Source organism: Parambassis ranga, chromosome 5, assembly GCF_900634625.1.
Source record: "Parambassis ranga chromosome 5, fParRan2.1, whole genome shotgun sequence".
In the NCBI taxonomy this organism is placed as follows: Eukaryota; Metazoa; Chordata; class Actinopteri; family Ambassidae; genus Parambassis; species Parambassis ranga.
The window spans coordinates 31,714,539-31,732,804 of record NC_041026.1 but is presented as its reverse complement, the minus strand read 5'-3'; the positions used below and the strand labels follow the sequence as shown (position 1 = coordinate 31,732,804).

Genomic DNA, 18,266 nt, shown 5'->3' with positions numbered 1-18,266 from the left:
TCAATCTCCGTCCTCATTTTTTTCTTCCTTCTGGAGAAGTTAATGGATACCATCACAAAGAGTTTATCCTCTTGCACCAGGTAACCAACCCCAAGGGCTTTGTTGTCTTCTTCCTTTAGTTGGTTAGGTAATAGCATAGTCACTGGTTTGAATTCAGTCCCATCCTGCCTCCCACTTTGACCAGATCGGACCCAGGGTTTGAGGTAGAAGCCACCTGTTTTCAGTATGTCCTCCACTCCCTCTAGGATCTTATTAAGGCACAGCGGGTCATTGTGGGACGTGAGGAGGTCATCGACATAAGAGTCTTCTTCAATGACCCTCCTTTCTTCCTTCATGTGGGAGAACTGGGGTAATTTTACGGTCTCACGCATGGCTACCTGTGCAATGCATCCCGCCGGTTTGTCACCCATGTTCAGCTTCACAATAGCATAGTCCTCAATCTCATCCTCAGGTGATTCTCTCCACAAGAATTGATGCACATGGACCTCTTGCTCCTCCAACCATACCGAGTTATACATCTTTGTGATGTCCCCAATGGCTGCGTGCACACCCTCGCGGAATCTTAAAAGTACTGCTCTGATGGGATTAAGGACGTCTGGGCCTTTAAGTAAAATGCCGTTCATGCTAACCGCACCCAACTCCTGACTGCTGTTCCATACGAGACGTACTGGCGTAGTCACTGAGTGTGGATTAGGTGCAATTAGATGGCTCACCCACCACGCAGGTCCTTTCCAACTATCCATCACGTTCTTGGTGAGTTTAATGGCGGCCCCTCTCGCCACCATCTCGTGGACTTGTCTCTTGTAGGCTTCTTTCCACAGGGGGTCTTTCATGAGCCGTTTCTCTGTCCTTAGAAATGTTGCTTCCACAGCCTTCCGGTTGTTGGGAAGAGAAGCTGGGTCTTCTTTCCAAGGATACTTAGCATCCCAGTGAGGTTGGTTGCTGTGGGCGTCACTCTCCTTGAAGGTCAGGCCCGCCCTTATTATCTCCAGCTCCTTCTCGTCGGCTAGGGACATCTCCTTTCCTCCTGGTGGGCATTTTCCACAACGACATCCTCCGCAGATGGGAACACAGGCAGCTCCGATGCTGTCCCATTTTAACCACTCAAGGACCTCCTTATTGCACGCCGCAGTTCTGCGAACCTCCACTGAGTTTCCTTGCTTCTTGTGGTTTCCCATTTTTCCCACACAGTGTTCCTCCACTTTGACAGCGACTGCCCTCATGGAGTGTGCGAAGTGCGTCTTCGAGCGTTGTGTGGTCACCTCCACTCCTTCAAAGAGGTCAGGATGCGCACCACTCACTGTCTTGCCTAGAGGACCATCCCACAGCACCAGGTCACCGGTTCTTTGCAAGCTTTGTGGAGCTAGGCGGCCTTCTCTTGCACTGATTAGTAGATCAATCTTCTCTGGGCGAGCTAGTTCTCCTGGCTTAACTTCAGGGAAAAACTGCTCCAGTTGTCCAGAGGTCACCACGTGATCCACTTCAGCAATGTCTTCCAACCCATAGCAGATCATCTCGTGGAACTTTAAGGTTCTTCGTGGGGTCCACACCTTTATCGTCACAAGATATCTTTTTGTTTTAACCCGCACCTTCATTTTGCCCACACCATACACAACAAGTGCGATTGTCTCGCCAACCAGTCCGAGCCTTTCTGCAGCATGATGTGTGATATAATTGGTGTCAGAGGCTAAATCAACCAAAGCTCCAAGGCTGTCCCCTCTTTTTGTCGTGACAGGTACGAGCATCATAAGGACTGGATGCTCCCTTAAACCACTCCGTTCTATCCGGCCTTTGCCAGAACATGCTTTTGACATTGCCTTGTTTGTGCAGGCTCTTCGGACAGCTTCCAACTGGTGGGGAGTCAATCCTAACTCGGCAAACACAGCCTCTTGTTCCTTTGTTGGACCACGAGGTCCTCTTTTTTCCTCTATTTTGGTTTCCCTCTCAGTGGTCTCCTTCCTTTTCGATGCTTTAGGACAGAGGAAATAGTGGTGATCTGCCAGAGTGTCACCTATGTTACACTCCTCCTTCCGGCAGAGAAACCTAGGAGTGCAGATGTCGTCACTCTTGTGAACGTCCAGGCATTTTACACAAGCTTTTGCCCTTTCCACCTGTGACCTTTTCTCTGACAGATTGGCGTTCCTGAAGGTTTTGCAGCGAAACAGTTTTCCTCCATGTTCCTTATCACCACACACAGAACATGGCACCTGCTTAGGGTTTCTTTTGGTTTCACATGCTGTTGTCTTAGTGAACGACTTCTTGACTTTCTTTCGTTCATCTAGCTTCTCTCGGTAACTTGGTCTCTCAGGAGCATTGGTAGACCATGGCTTGCTGGGTAGTAACTGCTCCAGCCTCACAAGTAACGACTTTTGGTCCCTTAAGAACAGCAAGAGTCCGTTGAAACGGTTCCCTGGGTGAGCCTGGTTAACAGGGTTACCTGCATACATGAGCCACTCTCTTTTCATGGTGTTGGGAAGCTTGCTTTCCAAAGAACGAATCACTAACTGGTTATGTATGACTTCTTCACACCCCAGATCTGTGAGGTCCAGTACTGCCCGCTCCACCGCTAGGATTAACTCTAGCGTCTCTCGTGGCTGGTGATTCTTCACAGCCGGGCGGGACTGTAGCTCCAACATGATCTCTTCAGCCGTTTGCGCTCTGTCACCATAACGGTCTTCCAGCTCTCTGAATATCTCATTTGCATCTCTACAACGCAACAGTCTAAGTTCGCGTTTTACTTCATCACCCACACTGTCTAGCAAATGAAGCTTCTTACAATCCAGTGACCCTGTAGGTTCTGCTTGTGCCTGGATACGCTCCCACTCAGCTTTCCAACGCCAATAGTCCCTCCTATCCCCGGAGAACTCTGGTAAACTTATAGGTGTCAACCTTACTTTAGGTCGAGCCCATTGATAACTGTTGTCTACCCCAGTGTATACCCCCAAGCCACTATGAGGAAAGCTACTCCCTTGTCCCATACTAATATCGACAGGTGGAGCTGTGTGAACACTCGGGAGTTGTGGCGTGCTAGTGCGGGCCGGAGGCTGGGCTAAATCATTGTTAGGCCCACGGCCAGCCTGCTGCGTCTGCCCGGTGGGTTGTGGGGTCTGTTGTGGGAGGCTGAACATGGCAGCTGCAAACCCACCTGGAGGTTGACCGCCAGGGGGCAGGGTTGCAACAGTAGGACAGGTGGAACTGGGTGGCATAGTAGTAGCAGGGGCTACTGGTTGGGTGAATCAGAATCAGAATCAGAAATACTTTATTGATCCCCGGGGGGAAATTGTTTAAAGGCGGTGTTACCAGCAACTGTGATACTGTCGTTAGCTGGCTCGGCATGCCCACTGGCTACGCTGGCACTACTGTTGTCTTCATCATCCCACTTATCCTCCAGTAGCTCCTTTTCCTCTTCCAAGGATAAAAAGAGCATCCATTTGTTCCTCCCATGCGGTCGATAATCTTTCCATGTATACACAGCGCTCTTAAGCTTCTGGAGTTTCCTATTCAGTATATAAACTTCTGGATCTTGCTTCTTCCATGAGTCACTCTGATCCCTCCTGAGCGCCTCAGCCCGATCAAAAGCTACCTTGTACTGCGTCACAAGAGCATCTATGTCTGGCTCTGCATACTTAGACCACAGGATTTCCAAGACTGAGCGCTCGGTCTCCGCAAACTTTCGTTCATTGGCATCTCTCTTCGCCAGGGCACCCTGTGACTCACTGTTGTCATCTGCTGGGTCTATTTGCCCCCGTGCTTCAATGTACTCATTACTAGCATCAAGGACTTTCTCGTATTCGTCTCTCAGTTTTGTTAATTCACCTGACAAATCAGCTTCACTTAAACGGCCAGCACTGACGCTGAGGCGGTTTACTCGTCTTGTAAAGCTCCACTGTGTGTTAGCAAGCACTTGCTTTAAGCTCTCTAAATCAGGTGCGTTATCCATCATTTTTCCTCCAGACTACTGACTTGTAGCTGAATGGTCTCACTGTTACTGTCCACAGCTTCAGTGTGGGCTAATATCCTTTTGCAGAGTTGAATCACTATGTCACAGTTTATTTTCAGATTAGCTACAGCTCAATAGCAGCCCTTCCGTCTAGCAATCGCCACGTTATGAGCTCCGTAGCTTCCAGTAACCAACACAGCTTTACTCACTACTATGATGATTACTCCGTCTTCCAACGGTCCCGTTAGCTCTTGCCTTCAGCTCTCCCGTTGTAAGACGTAATTGACGGTAGTTTCCTTCCGGGTCTTCGGTCCCGTCTGGTGATCCCCGTCTGTCGCTCTCCGCTCGGGGCTCGTGTCTTCTCTTGCACGGCTCCGACCGCGGTTTTATAACTGTCCAGATTTACTCTTCGATAGTCTCCCCTCTGGATGGGTTGTCGGAACAAGCACGGCGGATACAACTCGTAGTTTCCACACTCTTTATTTCACACGCACACACACTACATAAACTGTGAGCTGGACGATCTTCCAACTGAACATCAGAATCAGAATCAGAATCAGAAATACTTTATTGATCCCCGGGGGGAAATTGTTTTCGTTCCAGGTGCTCCATGTATACTCAAAAAAGACAGAAATACAAATAAGGTAAAGTAGTGAGCGTAAAAAATAAAAAAATATAAGATAAAAACCTAATAAATTCTAAACATTAATGTAATGTACATTCAAGTCAAATCCTGTCAAGTGAAGACTAAAGTCATATATAATACAACTTGTACCATGTGCAGTAAAATCTTGTCTGAATAAATCCAATATGGATATGATTACAAGACAGTGTGTTCTGATCTCAGAGGGAGGTGTTGTACAGTTTGATGGCCACAGGAAGGAAGGACCTCCTGTGGCGCTCAGTGGTGCATTTAGGAGGGATCAGTCTGGCACTGAACGTACTCCTGCACTTCAGCAGCACGTGGTGCACGTGGTGTCATTTAGTAACCTTTAGCTGAACTATTAGTTACGTTAGTTTGTTAGGTGACGTTAGTGGTTAGTTAGGTTATAAAACCGACGCTTCGTGCCGGCTCCAACAGGCAATCAGAAATAATAAACAAACCGTTGCTATGGTTGCACTTTTAAGCAACAACGTTGCTATGGCTACACTACAAACATTGTTGCCATAGCTGCACCACAACTGCACTTACTCCGCAGTTGCATTATTCATGTATACGTCTAACAGTCATGAACATCTATTACAGTCAAACACACTTTCTTTAACTTCCTACACTTACATCAGGAAATAAAGTTTCTACTGGAAAATCCTACATTGGAACATTATAAGGCTGCATTCTGAACCCTCTGCTATATTGCTTGGCAAATAGCAAAACAACCTCTAGTTATACGTCACTAATACTTAAGAACTGAGTGTGCACTTTAACAGAAGACAGCAGTGGATCTGAGAGGGGTGGACAGCTTCCAATACCACACCGTCATCTCACAGGATCTAACATAGACATTAACTCCCTGGTGAAAAAGACCCGCCAGCGTCTCAGACACCTGCGGGACTTCAAGCTCCCCATCACGATTTTCAGGAACTTCTACATCTGCATCCTGTTGGGCAGTATCACAACCTGGATAGGAAACTGCACCAAGCAGGACATTCTGCCACTCAGAAGGGTGGTCCACTCAGCTGAGCACATAATCAGAACCATCCTCCCAAATCTGCAAGACATCTACAAACAGCGGTTCAGGGCCAGGAACATTATCAAGGAGCCCAGTCACCCTAGCAATGGACTGTTCTCCCCGCTGCCTTCAGGTAGACAACGCTTCTGCTGCCTGATGACCAACACAGAGAGGATGTGGAGGAGCTTCTACCCTGAGGCAATCCGCATCCTGAACAAGGGCTAATCAAACACAAGAACTGCTTACGCTAGTTCACTTAGGAACACAGCTAACACATTTACACATATGTATATTTTTAAATCACTTTCTCTTAAACATATCAAAGCAGGTTTTTATTTCTTGTCTTTCCTCCCTTTCATGCATGCTTTTCTTTGCCGTTGTTGCCACTGTTTTTATTTTTATGTCTTGTGGTACACAAGCAATTCACTATGCATTGTACTATGTGTATGTGTATGATTTGATTTGATTTGCAGCTTGTTCTGTGATGCACCTTGTTGTCTTTTAAAGATTGATTTGTTAATGATGTAGTCGGAGGGAAAACACAAAGCAAGTAATAATCTGACTTTGATTTGCACCTTTTTTTTACTTTACTCTCTTGCACCACCTTGAGCTCATCAAAGGCAGTCCTTGAAACAACCCCTTACATGTGTAATAATACTGTAGCAGGTTTGCAGAAGCCTTTATGACACTGATCAGGAAAATTTGCCCTAACTGGCCTAACCACATGGTTTAAAAAACAGTTGATTAAAGCTGTGAGTCAGCTGCACAGTGATCACCAAACTAAATATTAGTCCTATTAGGCCTTGCTGAATATTCTGCATTTTGCTTTTTTGGGGGGTCATATTAACAAGGCACTGTTGAATATACAACAAATACAAGACATGGGATGGAGTATAATTGATACTGTTTTTGTGTATGTCTTTTCCAGACACATGCTGCCAGATCGACTCTCTAAAGGGGAAGAGGTACCTGTATTTTAGGTCTTGAGGTTTTAGGGTTTATAATAATCTATACAGAGTTGTGCAAAATTCAGAATTTCAGAATTTAGTTCAATTCAATGAATTAATTTGAATTGACTCCACAGGATATTGTGTTTAATTTAAACTGGAATTACATTACAGGAAGTGGAATTTAATTCATTGCAGATTAAAGAAATTCATTCTTATCACATATCAGTGAGAATGTCATACTTAAACATACATCTTCTTCCAAATGGAAGCACAGACATTAACATTAAGAAATAATAATTAGCAATATCTTCACTTCAAAATAATAAAATTAAACAATGTTTTGGTAACTGCAATGATCATTTATTAAAGTAGGCTACTGTACAGGGTAACATTGTTGCATCTAATGGTCAACAGTTCGTCAAATGTTTTATCATTTCTCATCTGACTGTTCATGTCTTAGATAAAAGTGGCAGCATGTATTTATGTTACATTAAAATTGCATTTGTAATGTAACATAATATATATAACATCTGCAAAGATTATTGGATTCTCTGCCTCTCTATAATGTCGTGCCCAGACCCAAGGCTACTTTGCTTTCACATGATATGCCAAGATTCAATGATTTGGACTTGCACAAGCAAATGAGAAATAGTGTGATTAGATCATTAGTCATTGTTTTTCAAAGAGAGTAGGATATAAGGTAATTCATGTACAGGTATTACATGTTTCAAGTGGTGAGTAAAGTGTAATGTATTACTTATTTATTCACAGTTCCCAATGAAAATACAGATACGTAAGTTTACAGATTACAAATCTGTAAACTTGCCGCTTAAAATTTGAGGTAGCCTTTATGGAACCACAGACTGGAGCACTGCAGATTGCTCTGTGGTTTCCATGTGTTGAAATGAATGAGCACAGATGTAATTTTACGTGTTATTATTTTGCATATTGCTATAATTACACAAATCAAAAGCAAACCAGCTCTGGCCCTCAATTACCTTATTTCTCTGTACTACAAACAAAATGGCCTAAATGTTTGGACAATGTTGAAGACTTGGATACAGAAAGGTATTCTGGGAAATAAAGTCAAGTCAAGTCAAGTCAAGTCAAGTCAGCTTTATTGTCAACTCTGCTATATGTGCTGAACATACAGAGAATCGAAATTGCGTTACTCTTCACTCCGCAACATATAACATGTAACTAAAAACTAAAGATAAATATAAAGTGTAAAAAATGTACCTACAATGAGGCACACACAAAATACAAGGCACATAATGAAGGCACAATGCAGTCAGAGTGCAAAAGATGTATAGTGCAAGTCAGTGCAGTTGGCATAATATAAACAGGAATGGTTTAACTTATAACAGCTTATTGAGACTGGTATGAGAGTGCAAAAGATGTAATGGTGCAAGTCAGTGCAGTTGGCATAATGTAACAGTCCAGGAATAGATTAAGTTATAGCAGCTTATATGAGACTGGTGTGACATGACAGGGTAAAAAGTGACTGGTGCACAGAGTTCCTTTGGTAAAGTGGCTGGTACAAAGAGTTCCTATCTTGGGTGGTGGTAGGGGTGAGGGGATGGTGGTAGGGGTAGGGGGTGGGGGGTGGTGTCAGGGAAGGGGGAGAAAGTGGGGCGCAGCAGGGAGAGAGTTCAGCTTCCTGACAGCCTGGTGGATGAAGCTGTCCCTCAGTCTGCTGGTCCTGGCCCGGAGGCTGCGCAGTCTCTTTCCTGATGGCAGCAGACTGAAGAAGCGGTGTGAAGGGTGGGTGGGGTCTCCTGTGATGCGGAGGGCCTTTCGGGTGAGACGGCTGTCGTAGAGGTCTTGGAGGGAGGGGAGAGGGACGCCGGTGATCCTCTCAGCTGCTCTCACTATGCGATGAAGCGTCTTCCTGCAGGTGGCGGTGCAGGCTCCGTACCACACAGTGATGCAGCTGGACAGGATGCTCTCAACAGCCCCTCTGTAGAAGGTGCACAGGATGGAGGGAGGGGCTCTGGCTCTTTTGAGCTTGCGGAGGAAGTAGAGGCGCTGCTGTGCCTTCTTGGTCAGGGATGCAGTGTTGTTAGTCCAGGTGCTGTCCGATCATTTTCCACAGTTTGAAAGTTATTACAATTTTGATAATCTGTTTTATAGAGTATGTTTTTATTCTTAATTTGTGTTAAAAATAAGCCTATTTACTATAATAATGTATTGTGTACATAAAGTCCATACAATAATATCTGCATGAAATTCATGTCTTAATCATATGCTGTAAAGCTTCATTGTTGAATATATCGTGAATTTCTTTGAATTTAATGGAATTTTAATTTTACTTTCTGCAGTTTGAATTTGCAATTCCACTTTCTGTTCGCAGTCTCAATTTATTCTCAATTCAATTCTAAATTTTGTACAACTCTGCAATACAAACGACTCACATGTTAATATGTTGTTATTTTTAGAATAAGACATTTTATGTTGTCAAATGTTAAAAAGTAAATGGGTACACAATGCCACCTTGTGAAAAAGTATTAAGAAAGCTAGGAGTACTTGTCCATTGAATTGTGTTTCAATATCTGCTTTGTCTCCCTCTCTCAGATTTTCTTTTTTTGCTTCAATTTTTTGAAGCACATTGTCTCAGAGAAGTTCTCAGCTATTAAAAAAAAGACGTACGTCCTTTCTTGCTTGCTTTTTACCCTGGCATACAGTGTCTAATTAATACAGAAAAATACAGAATATAACTGTCTGATCTCAGCTGTATCTATAGGTCCGTCTCATTCGTCAATGTTTGACACTATTTCATCTTTTTATTTTAGAAGGAAGAACTCCCACTTCAAAGACAGTGATTTTACTGTAGAAGACCTCTGCCAGTTGAGTAAGTCAGCATGTGTACTGCATGCTTTTCACCACACTGGCTCTGGCAGATATTAAAAGACTATAGCTGTTATATTACACGAATATAATACAAGTTCTAACATCCAAAGTTTTGCATGATGGAACAGTGGACTGTACTATACTGATGGCAACAATGGGAGCTTCTGCCAGTTGTTTTTGGTGTGATGCAATAAAGGTAACAAAGATTCAGAGTGCTGAGAGCACTGTGTTGAGCAGAGACACAATAGTATGACTGGGGCTGGTAACATAGACTAGATAACACTTTTATCCCTTTAGAAAATTGCAAGACTTAAATCTAAAGCATGCTGCATCACCAATCCATTTCACCACTGTGATTGTCTTTTTAGCCTGTTGAGTTGAGTTGCCAGACCATTATAAGTGGCAAATGCATTTTATAAACCTAACTATTAAAAGTGTACAAGTACAGAAAAAAGAACGGACAAACAACTCACTATAAATTCGAATTCTGTTTGTTGGCTCCCTGTGTGCAGGAGTAACTACTGTATATTTGATTTATTTCCTTTTAGAGTCCCAGGATCGTGGCAGTGTGACCAGTCTCAGCAGCGAGTTTTCCCTGATCACTGAAGAGGCGGGCAGCACCCATAGTCTCACCACTGACACTGTGGACCTGTTCTTCAGCCAACCCCAGGCCTCAGGCTGGTCAGTACAAATCACTGTTATGCAATAAAATATATAAGCATATGTGGTCTATGTTTTAACTGAACATACAACTGAACAAACAAGTAATGTATTGCATTAACACTTAATAAAGCAAAAGTGTTTCTGTGTTTTTCTGTCAATATGGGGTGCTGTGTGTACATTCATGAGGAAAAATTTAACCCAAATGATTTTAGCAAATGACTGCAATATAACAAAGAGTGAAACATTTAATTGTATTAAACATTTATGTCTTGTCATAATTAGAATTAGAATTAGAATTCCTGGATTCTGTCCAAAAAGATTTTTGTAAGGTCACAGTGAACCCTTGGCTGACCTAAACTGAGTCAGTTAATGAATGTGCATGATTGTACGAAAGTCTATAAAATGACACATAACATTTGTTATGGCTGTGGATCAGGTGGTAGAGTGGTTGTTTACTAACTGTAAGGTTGATGGTTTGATCCACTGCCCTGGCCCTGATCTGTTCTTGGGCAAGACATTTAACTCTTAAGTTGCTCCCAGTGGTTGCACTGGTGCGAGTGTGAAAGGGTTAATACGTATTTTGAAGTGCTTTAAGTATATTTCAGTAGGTAGATACTATTTACCATTACAAGATGTATTTTAAACAATTCAAGATGTTGATGTTTCCTACTCCCTTCTCAGGAGAAAAAACACCACCTCTTCTCCTCAGATGGTTGTTTGGAATAAACAGAATCTTTTGGATGAGCACATTTCCCATCGCACCAGTGAGGCCAGGTCTTCCAGCTCCTCTTCCTCAAATCAGTCAGAACATGCCATCACTCATGCTGGAAGCAGCCCATTGGCTGTCCCTGGGAGACGGTCAGTCTGTTCAACTTCATCAGCCAGTTTGTGTGACCTACTAAACATGTGTATCTGCAGTAGCCTGAATTTTGAGTTATCACCTTAAGCACACTGCCTTATTTTATTCATGAGAATGCAGCCTTGCTCTTCTTAGTGTTTTTTTGCCCTGCTCTTATTTGCTGGTTTGTAGCCTTTTTGTGATTTGTCATTTCTCTGGGCCTGCTCTGATTGTTTTCTGTTTTTTCTTAACCCCTCTTTCATAAGATTGTTTCATAGCCGTGCTCTGACTAGTTGGTGCATAGCCCTACTCTGACAATAGTAAGTCAGCATAGTGAGCCTTGTCCGGTTTGCACCTTTAAGGCCACTCACAAACCAGGCATCCACTGCCCTGTGCAGTGTGGATTTGATGTGATGCATGTGGTCTTAAAACAATGCATGTCATCATCATGTCACATGACATATTCGGAAGGGCCAAGGCATCTGCATTTTCTGGGTCATGTTCTGTAGCTGCTTTATCTGGCTCAATGAACTCAGTACTGTACTATCAGTAGTAGAAATGATAGTGTTGCTAGTACATCAGAGACAGCTACTATTACTACTACTAGTCTTTAGATAAAACTTGTCTGGAGAATTAGACCGTCCAGTTAAATGTTATGCTGTTTACAAAAAAAGATTACAAAAATCTAGATTAAGGATATTTTATTTGGTTGTTTTATGTATTTATTTATTTTATTTGCCACCTTACTGTGGTCAGGGGGTTTGCATGCCCCAGTTCCCGTTAAGAGGGAGTTTTCTTTGTCACTCTCTGCTTGCTCGTGGTCAGGCTCTGGGTCTGTGTAAAGCAGCTAGAGATGAATCTGATTGTAAAAGACACTATACAAATAAAATTGAATTGAATTGAATTAACCAGATGTAGATGAAATATAAACACAGATAAACATCATACTAAACTAATATTTCAGTTACAGCCAGTCAACAAAAGTGCTACTCTTTCTTTCAGACCTTCAATCTCTGTCTCTTTCCTTTCAGGTTAGCTGCAGAGTACACTCGGTCAGGCTCTTCCCTCTCTACAGAATATGGTAGCTGGCAGATAGTTTCTGGATGTGGCAGCATCCATGACCACACCCAAATCCCTCCACCTCTGGCCTTAGCCTCCTCCACCTCATCTGCTGTCGCTGTTGCCTACGACTCTCCTCTGCCCTTTAGCTTTCAGGATGACGGACCCAATGGAAGAATGTGAGTAAAACTGGAAACCTCTTCACTTTTTGTCGTCTGGAAGGCTTTATATTGAGTTTTCTGTGAAAGAAATATGGACACCATTACATTCAGTTTTAATGTACCGTGTCCAATTTTTTTATTGTTATTTGTCTTGTGAAGGAAACCACTCGTCTGTTGGCTAACCCATCGTTTGCTGGGAGTCAGATTCAGAATCAGATTCTTAGGGGAAATTGCTTAAAGAATCCCGGTCTTCCACGTGACAAGTGGAGATGCTATCTATTAATGAGGAATTTTGGATGTCGATGGCTGTGCAGTGAAAGGGATTTAGGAAATAATACAAAGTTTTTTCCAGTGCAAGCTCTTCTTACAATACAGCAGTAACTGTTTTCTATTCCCATGCTTATATAGTAAACTATAGCAAGAGTTGTGTACAGGTAGTCTGTCCTTTATTATTTAAAGTTCACAGTCAAGCAGTGCACTATGTGTGAATAGCATAGTCTATCGTGTACTTTCTATAGCTGCTATTATTACTGTTAGTACATGAAAACGATGTAAATCAAAGTTATTATCCCATGGAGGTCTGGATTTGGAACCATACTCAAAATAAGAGTGGAAAATCACATTACATGCTGATCCAACTTGAGTGGAAATTCCTCAAGACAAGTCAAAATGAGGCTCAGTAATGTGTGTGGCCTCCAATTGCCTGTATGACCTCCCTACAACGCCTGGACATGCTCCCGATGAGGCAGCAGATGTTGTCCAGAAGGATCCCCTCCCAGAACTGGATCAGTCAACTCCTGGAAAGTCTATGGTGCAATGTGGTGTTGGTAGATGAAACGAGACATGATGTCCCAGATGTGCTTGATTGGATTCAGGTCTGGGGAACAGGCAGGCCAGTCCATAGCATCAATGCCTTCATCATGCAGGAACTGCTGACACACTTCAGCTGCATGAGGCCTAGCATTGTCATGCATCAGAAGGAACCCAGGGCCCACTGCACCAGCATATGGTCTCACAATGCATCTGAGGATCTCATCCTGGTACCTAATGGCACTCAGGGTACCTCTGGCTAGCACATCGAGGACTGTGCAGCCCTCCAAAGAAATGCCTTCCCACACCATTACTGACCTGCAATTAATATAAAAAAATATTTATTGCTTATCGCGACAGGCCTAGCAGAACGTTCTCCAGACTCTGTCACGTCTGCCACATGTGCTCAGTGTGAACCTGCTCTCATCTGTGAAGAGCACAGGGTGCCAATGGTGAATCTGCCAATCTTAGTGTTCTCTGGCAAATGGCAAATGTCAATTGCCCTGCACGATGTTGGGCTGTAAGCACAAGCCCAACTTGTGGAGGTCGGGCCCTTATACCACCCTCATGGATTCTGTTTTTTCACAGTTTGAGCAGAAACATGTATATTAGTGGCCTGCTGGAGGTCATTCTGCAGTGCACTAGCAACGTTCCTCCTGTTCCTCCTTGCCCCCTCCACGTCTCCTGGTGTACTGGCCTGTCTCCTGGTATCTCCTACATGCTCTGGACACTGTGCAGACAGACACAGCAAACCTTCTTGCCACAGCTTGCATTGATGTGCCATCCTGGATGAGCTGCACTACATGAGCAACTTCTGTGGGTTGTAGACACCGCCTCATGCTACCTCTAGGGGTGAGAGCACTGACAAAATGCAAAAGTGAGCAAAACATCAGAAAGGATGAGAACAGAGAAATAGTCTGTGGTCAGCACCTGCAGAACCTCTCCTTTATAGCGGTTGTCTTGATAATTGCTTCTCATTTCCACCTGTTGTCTGTTCCATTTGCACAACAGCAGCTAAAATTGATTCACAATCAGTGTTGCTTCCTAACTGGACAGGTTTATTTCACAGAAGTGTGATAGAGGGTTCGGACAAACGTTCCCAACAGACCCACACAATGTCTTTGGGTCTGCCAGGTGACAGACCTGGCTGCCAGGTGACAGACCTGGCAGACCCAAAGACATTGTGTGGGTCTGTGGGTTGACCTCCGACCTAGGGTGTCCTGGTGCCAGGTGCACTGATGCACAACCTTGTGCTTAAACATGGGTGTTCATTATGGACAGACTGTGACTAGCACTGAACAAAACACCTCTCGGGTTCAGATTGGCGATGCCGTTCCTCCCAATCACGCCTCTCTTTAGGTATTACTGTCCCACGAGCAGCACATTCCAGTAACCTTCCCAAAGACCCTAAAAAGGTCAGGTACTTTGCACTGCTCTTCGCCCCATAAACTGAAATCACAGTGAGAGCCAGGCCAGCCAGGCACCCACATTTGAGCCCTGACCTCAGGGGTGGCTCCAAGGTGGGGTCCTGGCTGCGACTTACCGGGCGACGTAACTGACCTTGTTGACCACACATAACCAAAAACATGGGAGCAAATTATTAAGCATTATCTTTATAAAGTGACCACACATTTGAAGGCAAAACAACCATTTTCCCCACATTTTTCACAATTCCTTCCTTGTCTACTGTCTCTTCTGCAGGTGCCCCTTCCCCTTGGAGCGGCAGGCCCGTCTGGAGGCAGTGCGGGAAGTCTTCCTGGCAGCCTACAGCTCTACTGTGGGCCTCAAGTCCTCAGCACCCAGCCCCTCTGGTGCTATCTCTGGCCTGCTGGAGCAGTTTGCCAGGGGAGTTGGCCTCCGTGGCACTAACTCCATCGTCTGAACACTTTAAAGTGACTTTGTACTGTTCCTGTTTCTATTCACAGTCTAAACTCCATAAAGTGCCAAATATCTCTGTTCTATTCAGGGATTTAGCATTTTTTTCCTCCTACATTTTCTTTAATTTTACATGCCCAAATTTTAGTTTTTAGCTTGTCACATTCAGGGATTGATTTTTTTAGCCTCTGTATCAAAAAGGGATAATGTAAATGCTGAGAACATAGAACACAACACAAAAATTCTTCCATCCTATTCTTCCTCAATTCTTCAGAATGTTTTGATTTTTCAAGAGTGTTTGCAGTGACTGTCCAGAAAAAAGTCAGTTTATCGCTCTTGTTTGAAGCTGCTGTTCTTTACTGATCCAAGCAGAGGTCCTTTCTTTACAGCAATGGTGAAGGCAAGATACACAGCATGTCTTTTTTATTTCTAGATTTAGAAGATTGAAATTGAAAATCTCAGTTTCGAAACATAAAGATCGAGGTGCCCTGTTTGAAGATATTGCTATCAGCATATATCAGCTTCAAATTTAAATATTAGAATTTGTCCAAAATAACCATTGTTAGATTAGCATTTCCTCAAAGCTAAATGTAATTTACCATTTAGTTAATGAGTTTGTTAATTGTCCCTTTGGGGAAATTTGTCTTCAGAGATCTTGTACATCTTTATGTCTTGCTGTAAATAGGCATATTAAACAGACAGACAGACATTCAGTGCATCTATATGACATAGGCACAAAGAGACAACAGGTTAAGACTCACATCATAGACACATAGGGATGAAAACAGGGAGGACATATACTTTTAGACAGACATTTCTTTTAATGAAAATGTGACTGGGGTATTGTGTAACGTGCGACCATCTTATATAAAAGAGATTATGTTCTCTGTGGTTAGCTAGAAAGTAAATATGTGCATTGGCAATTAGTCATTATGAATTGGAAATGTATCAGATATTGACAAATATCCAGCGTTGTGCATCCCTAATCTCTAATCCGGACTTGAAGTAATGTTTACTTTCTTTTAAAACAGAGCAAACCTGAAAGCTTCTGCAGTCCTACCACGTAACTTTGTGTAGTATTTTTGCCCTTGCCTTCACACATGGGTTTCTCTGCTGTATTTTGCGGGCTAAGGTCAAGGGATTTTTTGCTAAATCATTTTCGTTTGAAGTCACGAGCTTGCTATCTAGGCAGCTGGTTTAGAATATGTTTAAACCTAATGCATCTTATGTCACATATTTCTATTAGCACACAATATAATTACTTAAATGTGGTTCATCATTTTAAAAAGTAGTTGTCTCAAATCAAAAAATTTGTTCACTCACAGGGATTACAATAATAATGTTAGAAACCAGCTAATCTACCAAGCTAATTCTAGATATCACATCATCTGTGTCATTCTACAACTTCGACAAAGTGACCACTTTTCACACTCTCATTTTCTTTATGATTATTTTTTACACCAACCCAGTAATGAGTTGCTGTAAGTGCAAACATACATGTGTATTCAAGGGAGCCAGTCAAAGTACATTATTTGGAAAGTCAGATTGTTGGTTCAAGTAAAGACAATCCATAATGGTGTGAACACTGAACACTTTGTTAGAAGTAAAAAAAAAAAAACTCAAAAGTATGTGAACCCTATGCATGCACATACACACACATAAGTTGAAACTTTGTGTGCACTGTGGAATTTTCTATATGTCTGAATAAATAGACCTAAAATATCAGCTGATTTTCACACACCTGAAAGTAGAATAAAAAACACCTAATCAATGAAATGAAATGGCTGACTGTGCTGTATTTATTTAGGGAAATGGTCCAAAAAATTATGTGAACCTTGACTTTCCAGTAACCGCTTAAATTCTAGGATGTTGGTGAGTTTCCTGACATAAACTGCTTGCTAGGAGCTTATAGCTTCCACAACATTTCAGTTAGAATAGGCTCAGACCTTTGACTTGGCCATTGCAAAACATTAGTTTGCTTCTTCTGAAACCATTACATTGTAAATAACTTTTGTGGTTGGAGTTGTCTTGTTGTTTGACCCAGTTTTAAGATTCAGCTTAGATTCATTATCCTATTCATGATGGCAAGCTGCCATGGTTCAGATGCAGCAAAATAGCCTTTTTTGTCATTACAAAAACCATGTTTTACAAATGGACTTTAGCAAACTGCAGACAGGCAACAATGTTCCTTTTGAAGAGCAGTGTTTATTCATTTTTCTCCTGCTGGTGGATTCGTGAACATTAATATTAGATAATGTGAGAGTAGCCTTAAGTTCTTTAGAAGTTACCCTGGGTTCTGTTGTAACCTATTGAGACTCTTGAGTGGTTGGTGATCTGTGATTGTCTACAACTCCTGGTGAGGGTAATCCTACCTGTATTTGTACAGTCTGTCAAGCTGTGGATTTTCTTGAGTCCAAACTCTTGAGATGTTTTTGTAACATTGTCCAGCCTGATAAGCAACAACAATTTTTTTTCTTTTGTCCTAGAAAATCTTTTTTAATTGTACCATGATACATTCACATGTTCATTAAACATGTTCTGAAGACGAGCCTTAATAGAGCCCTGTTGTTTAAACAGTACAACAGGGCACACACTGACACCTCACATTAATGCAACACACATCTATACTCTCTTATTTGGCCTTTAAATGAAATACTAATCTTTAAGGTTCACATACTTTTGCCACTTTATCATTTTACTAAATCAAAAAAATAAAATATTTCTGTTTTATTTGTCTGAGTTGATTCTCTTAGTCTACTTTTGGGATTTGTGTGAAATTCAGCAGATGTTTTGGCCATATTTATGCAGAAATATAGCAAATTCTAAAGAGTTCACAAAACTTGGAGCAGTACTATAGATGGATTTAAAGGGAAGCTACACAAAAGTATTGTAGCTTCCCTCAGACCCTATGTAAATTAATGCAATTCTATTTGAAGATCAGTCACCCATGCAATTTGCCCAAGTCAGGCATTTGAGTGCTTTAAATTTCCACATAATAAAACATCGGAGCTTGGAGTGTTGTCAACAGAAACCCAGCTGTCTTTATAGCTAGATGACTCTAAAGATATTTTTTTTTAAAAGGAAGTACGTTTGTAAGTTTAGATATCCCTATTGTGGGACAAATAGGTTTTCCTAATCTTCATAGATGTATCCAAGCTAATGATTTTACCTCACCAGTTACAGTATCTCCAGCTACAGTATTCTCTGTTTAATTCTTGTCAGAATTGTTGTCTCCAGTCAAGCAAGGTCTATTTGATTCCTTCCATTGCTGAGACTTTCGCCTATTTAAAAAAAACAAATGTATGTGCCTTCGGGTTACACTTGGACAAATAATCCTACCAAGGCTCTTCTTGGGCAGATCTTCATTTTTTCTCTTGTTTAGCTTGTCAAACTGTTTTTAAGGTTGCTGTACTCAGGACATTCTGTTGTGCCTTTTTTTAAATATTCAGT

The 18,266-nt window shown here is 42.3% G+C and overlaps 1 protein-coding gene across 1 annotated transcript in view; it reads left to right on the top strand.

Moving 5' to 3' along the window:
* Nucleotides 1-17,546, top strand: part of mtmr14 (myotubularin related protein 14) — a 56,291-nt gene extending 38,745 nt beyond the window's left edge. The window contains exons 13-19 of the mRNA XM_028407276.1: nt 6,539-6,575; nt 9,135-9,205; nt 9,353-9,411; nt 9,959-10,091; nt 10,755-10,931; nt 11,943-12,149; nt 14,643-17,546. Of these exons, the coding sequence (XP_028263077.1) occupies nt 6,539-6,575; nt 9,135-9,205; nt 9,353-9,411; nt 9,959-10,091; nt 10,755-10,931; nt 11,943-12,149; nt 14,643-14,823 (865 nt within the window). The 3' untranslated portion in view covers nt 14,824-17,546. The remainder of the gene's footprint in view (nt 1-6,538; nt 6,576-9,134; nt 9,206-9,352; nt 9,412-9,958; nt 10,092-10,754; nt 10,932-11,942; nt 12,150-14,642) is intronic.
* Nucleotides 17,547-18,266: the final 720 nt, after the last annotated feature.